Here is a 4,947-nt window from a genome sequence, read left to right as displayed (position 1 = left end):
GACAAGTCCTGCTCAGGAGCAACAACAGGGTCACTTTTATTTGAGGGTTGAGTAGCATCATAGCTCCACCATGTGGTCAGTGCTTTTATCTCTATTCTCTTATGGTACAGTATGAGGTGTTGTTTCACACATTTTTGCAACTCCAAAACATTTCAATTTACCTTCTCTATTAGGACAGGATCTTTAATGAGATCGAAATTCGATTACTCTTTAAATGTTGCACAATATATCCCTAAACTGAAATGTGGTATTCTAGATGGCAGTGCTATATTTCACTACTGCTGTGAGTGTATTCCAGGACAGTGTATGTCAGCTGTGTGTACCTGAGGGCTGGTCATCTCATAGTCTGAGTGTGTAACAGCAGAGTTGTAGTAGCGGTTACTGTAGCGGTAGTTGCGGTTGTCATTGGAAGAACCACTGGAGCCACCTAGAGACAAAACATAGCCAGGTTAAACAAAACACAGCACAGCAGTACACACTTGTACTTTTTATGATGAATCGTTTTCCCAGAGCTGATTAGTTGTAGTTGTGTGTTTACCAGAGCTAGAAACAGAGCTAGTAGTGGAGGTTGAATGGGAGTGGTCCATGGCAGGAGAGGTGGACGTCGATGAACTGGTGTTGGTTCCTTCATCTGTCGTCTTCTTGAAGAAATTGTGCTGCAGGGCGTAGAATGGCGTGATGCGGCTTTTTGGGTCATAGTCCAGCATGCGCAGGATCAGATCTACGGGACATGATGAGGATAATATTTAGCCACAGGAACTAAGTCAATATGGAGTACCGTAATTTTCGGACTATAAGCCGCGCCTTTTTCCCATTTTTCAACGCTGCGGCTTATATAACGGTGCGGCTAATCTATGGATTTTTACAGCTAACGACCACTAGGGGACCTCCTAAATCTATGGATTTTACAGGTTGCAGTCTACCACCTTTGACTCTATGGGCTCTATGGCCGGTCCGCGCCCCCCACCTGTAAGCGGCGGGCTCCAGCAGGAAAAGCTGGAGGCCGGAAAAGAGTGAGACAGGTAGCGCGCAAAAGTATAAGTGGAACCGAGAGTGGTACGAGAGACAGAACGAGAGCAAGACAGACAGACATTACGAGAGCGAGACAGTTTGTGCAAAGGTGTTAAACGTGCGCTGGGAGCGCACCGTTTAAGTTTGAAAGTTGAAAAGTTTGTGTGTCTGAAACGCTATGTGATACAGTACAGTTTACACAGCACAGTACATGTTCTGTAGCTACTATTGCACTAAATGGTAGCACTTGAATACGTTATGCAAATATGCAACTTGTTTGTTGAAATGTTAATAAATGGGAGCTTCCTCAAACAGCCATCTCTTTCCCGACAATCCCCTCTGTGCACGAACCCTTACATATGGTAATTAAACATTAAAACACCTGCGGCTTATAGTCCAGTGCGGCTTATATGTGTACACATCATTCAATTTAGCTGCTGCGGCTTATATTCAGGTGCGCCTTATAGTCCGAAAATTACGGTATTCATCCTCTTAAACATTAGATACATTAAGATCCTTTACATAATCAATGAAGGGCCTCCATACAATCTCAAACACATGCTGTTTAGCTCTTGATATATAAGATATCTTCACATGCTGCAGGATCTCCGCCCCATGTAGCGCATGTTATAAGGATCGGTGAAAGAAATCAACATTCAGAGTGCATTTTTTATTTCTGATCTCTTGTCTGAAGTGTTTCTGGTGATTCAGTCTCCGTGTGTCAGCAGTCTCTGCGTCAGAACAAAGTGAACTCTTCTCTCCAAGGCAAACACACAAACACTTTTGAAATCGCGCTGTTCATAGACAGTTTGGGTTGTATCGCAGCAGTGTTTTATATCAATTCTGAGGATGAATTGTTCCAAGAGGCCAAATTGACATCAGTATATACATTGACCAAACTCAATGTTCCATCTATTATTTTTAACAATTGATGACTGATGCTTCAAAGACTGAATCTTATAACAACCATATCGCCCAGTTACATTAGACACAAACACCAAATTTGAATCCTTCCTGCATCAAATTTTAATTCAAAATGTAGATTTTAACGTTATAAATGAATCTTGGAAACTAATTGGTACAGACAGAGAATAACGGGAAGTTGTCTTCCTCCTTTCAGTTCTGCCAACGTGGCAGCTATGCAGCTAAAAATGAACTGCTTCTTGCCTGTTTGATTCACTGTGGAGCAAATGTCTGCAGCAATGGAGAGTCAGGACTCAGAGAGACACGAGGAGAGTTGGAGCTTTGATGTCAAACACTGGTGTTTATTACAAGTATCCCGGAGAAATTCACATCACAAATCACAGCAGCCAGAGGTTCTGACTGCCCGGAGAGTTGCCACATCAATTCCGCCCAGCCTCTCTCTCTCGATAGACCTTTTAACTAGTTTACAGAGAGTTAATCAACAGCTGGGATCACTGGAGATATCCCCAACATCTGGAGACACTAAATCACTTGCCTGACTCTTAGGCTCTGTGACGGAGAGTTGACCGGTCATAAAACTGAGATAACAGAGTCAGGGTTGGTTATAAACGTCAACAGGCGAAAAGGTTAAATATCTTAGGAGTAAAGACAGAATTATTCCCTAACAATCATTACTTTGGCTAATGGTTAAAATGTTGACTCTATGGTTACTGATGCTATTCTGTCTGTGACCATCATTTATATTAAAATACATTCTCTGTTTCTCTCAGCCGGGTAGAGGCCTGCCTGGTTATCCCTCCTCTCCGGTTCCTGGGAACCCGACCCCTCCCATCACCCCCAGCAGCTCAATGGCCCCGCCCTACATGTCTCCAGGCAACAGTGATGTCAAGCCGCCTCCCTCCTCCTTCCTGCCAGATATCAAACCCAACATGGCCGGCCTGCCGCCTCCTCCTCCTACAGGTACATACTCACACAACCGAGTTCATGAAAACACTGAGATTGATGCATATTATGCCAAAAATAATAACTGAATCCATAATTTTTTCATATCATAAATCTAAAATGTTTACTTTTAAGAAATGCTGGAAACATTTATAAATCCCCACGAATAACAACTTTGTAGAGATTCCCTCTCCCAGAGTCGTCAGACCAGATACAAATAGTGTGTAAAGAATCGACATGTAATGAAATTACAGCATAGACAATCAGGATGACAAAAAATATAGATGGATAGTAAATATCGATGAGATTAATGGATCTAGAAAGATGTCAAGCAGCTTCCAGGTGTTGCAGAGCAGCCAAGCCTGAGCCATACCACCTCCTCTCCACCATATAACTTGGGAAGAGTATAAGGCGCTTTCACACCGGAGTGCTTTTCCCAGGAATAGTTCTGACAGTTCCTGGGATTTTGCGTTCACACCAAAAAGATCTGGAACTAGAACTTTTTTTCCAATTTGTGATTGGCTGGGCGAATTGCAAACCACGCCCCGTACTTTGCAGTACTTAGTGCCGGCACTTAGTGCCGCCAGGCTAGGGATTGTCCCGATCACCTCTTTTTTGCTCCCGAATCCGATTCCGATCATTTTGGATTTTGACAATAGCCGATACCGATTTTTCCCGATCCGATCTTTATGCAATGCAATAAGAGAAAAAAAAGAAAAAAGCATTCCAAGTTGTCCCTTAAGGTTATTTTTTTTTATTTAAATTGGATATTACTATCCAACATGGATTATAGCTTCTTTCTTTCTCACAGCAGCATTGGATCAGTTTCAGTTTGTGCAGCATTGGATCAAAACAAAATAAAGCTTTCAGTACTCGTTAGCTTCAATTAGACCACTGCGCCCTGCCCACTCTGTTCCAAGATTTGAGAGAAATAAGCAAACAGGTCTGTGAAAACAAGCCCCAAAGAAGCAACCACATTACATGATGATTCTGAATTCTTGGAAACCAAAACTAAGGCCTCAGGAGATGACTTTAAGACTTGAACATGGTCATTTTTGTTTTGTAACATTGAATACAAAACTTAAAAAAGTATTTAAAAAAAGAAAAAAAAAAAAATCCGATCCCCATTTTTTCCCTCCCGGATTCCGATCTTTTGAAAATGCACGTGATCGGCTCCGATCCCGATCAACGTGATCGGATCGGGACATCTCACTCAGGGCACTAATACCAATCGAGTTCACACCAGGAGTATTCAGAGTATGGAGACTTATTGGATTCACATGAGTCCATGTAGTGCTTAAATCTTTCGACAATACCAAGTACTAGAGAGACTGGATTGGGATGCCAGAAACCTTCATCTCATCCTTTCCACTTTGCACTTATAGTCCTTACGCACCACTTAGACTCCGTTACACGTCGAGGATCGATACGGGTTGTATCCGCATAGATTCTCTTGCGTATAGCCCTGTCATTTACACCGAGGCCGTAACAAACGCTGGTGGACGATACCGCGAGGAGATTTTACAGCAGGAGCACACGCTGTCCACCACAGAGAATAAACAGGACAGGAACATGGCCTCCGGGGTCTTCTTCGCTGCTTTTTGGTGTATTTGTGGGCGAGCACCGCCATTTAGAGGCCCGGCATATGTACTACAGCGTTTCCAGTGGTCTCGTGGTTGAACGGACACGTTAATTGAGTCCGAATGCGTGGAACGGAAGAGCTTTTTTGAAAACGCATACGGTGCGTAAACAAAAAACCTTCCTTTGTTAAATGGGGTCTTAATTAGAACCTAGTTGTGCTGCATAATAGAGTCTTTCAATTTGGTAGTGTCATACCCCCCTTTTGCTTGGCCAATTGTAATGTACAAAATGAATTCGCGGTTTCTTACCATTTCCATAACATCTAGAATCATCATATCCCAAATTGAAAATTTTCTTTGGGAATTGGCTTAATCGGAAAGTGAGTTTGAAGAAATTAAACGGAGTCTAGGAATGATGTTCATTTTAATACTTCAATTCTGGAGCTTAGGTCTAGTGTCAAGGTTGTCCATCTCTTAAGTCTTTCAATCT

General features: G+C 42.5%; 2 protein-coding genes across 2 annotated transcripts in view; one reads left to right on the top strand and one right to left on the bottom strand.

The window, feature by feature from the left end:
* The window catches only part of LOC104952942 (zinc finger MIZ domain-containing protein 2-like), a 9,164-nt gene extending 8,991 nt beyond the window's left edge, over nucleotides 1-173 (top strand). Inside the window, exon 6 of the mRNA XM_010779846.1 lies at nucleotides 111-173. Within this exon, the coding sequence (XP_010778148.1) occupies nucleotides 111-173 (63 nt within the window). The remainder of the gene's footprint in view (nucleotides 1-110) is intronic.
* A 27-nt stretch (nucleotides 174-200) lies between these two features.
* Nucleotides 201-767, bottom strand: LOC104952941 (dual specificity tyrosine-phosphorylation-regulated kinase 1A-like). Its single transcript, XM_010779845.1, has 2 exons — nucleotides 539-767; nucleotides 201-427 (listed from the first exon to the last, which is right to left on the bottom strand). The coding sequence occupies exons 1-2, from the start codon at nucleotides 705-707 to the stop codon at nucleotides 276-278; spliced, it is 321 nt and encodes a 106-aa protein (XP_010778147.1). The 5' UTR covers nucleotides 708-767; the 3' UTR covers nucleotides 201-275.
* Between the last annotated feature and the right edge of the window lie 4,180 nt (nucleotides 768-4,947).

This window comes from Notothenia coriiceps, unplaced genomic scaffold (genome assembly GCF_000735185.1).
Source record: "Notothenia coriiceps isolate Sejong01 unplaced genomic scaffold, NC01 NC01_scaffold00020833, whole genome shotgun sequence".
Classification (NCBI taxonomy): Eukaryota; Metazoa; Chordata; class Actinopteri; order Perciformes; family Nototheniidae; genus Notothenia; species Notothenia coriiceps.
Note: the sequence above shows the minus strand (reverse complement) of the source record. Positions and strands in the feature narration are given on the sequence as shown.

What these genes read in the sequence shown, in the direction of transcription:
- LOC104952941 (XM_010779845.1), bottom strand. Translation starts at nt 707, where the DNA reads ATGCTGGACTATGACCCAAAAAGCCGCATCACGCCATTCTACGCCCTG. An exon ending in TAGCTCTGTTTCTAGCTCTG is followed by an intron (nt 428 to 538) that starts GTAAACACACAA and finishes TTTTGTCTCTAG; the next exon opens with GTGGCTCCAGTGGTTCTTCC.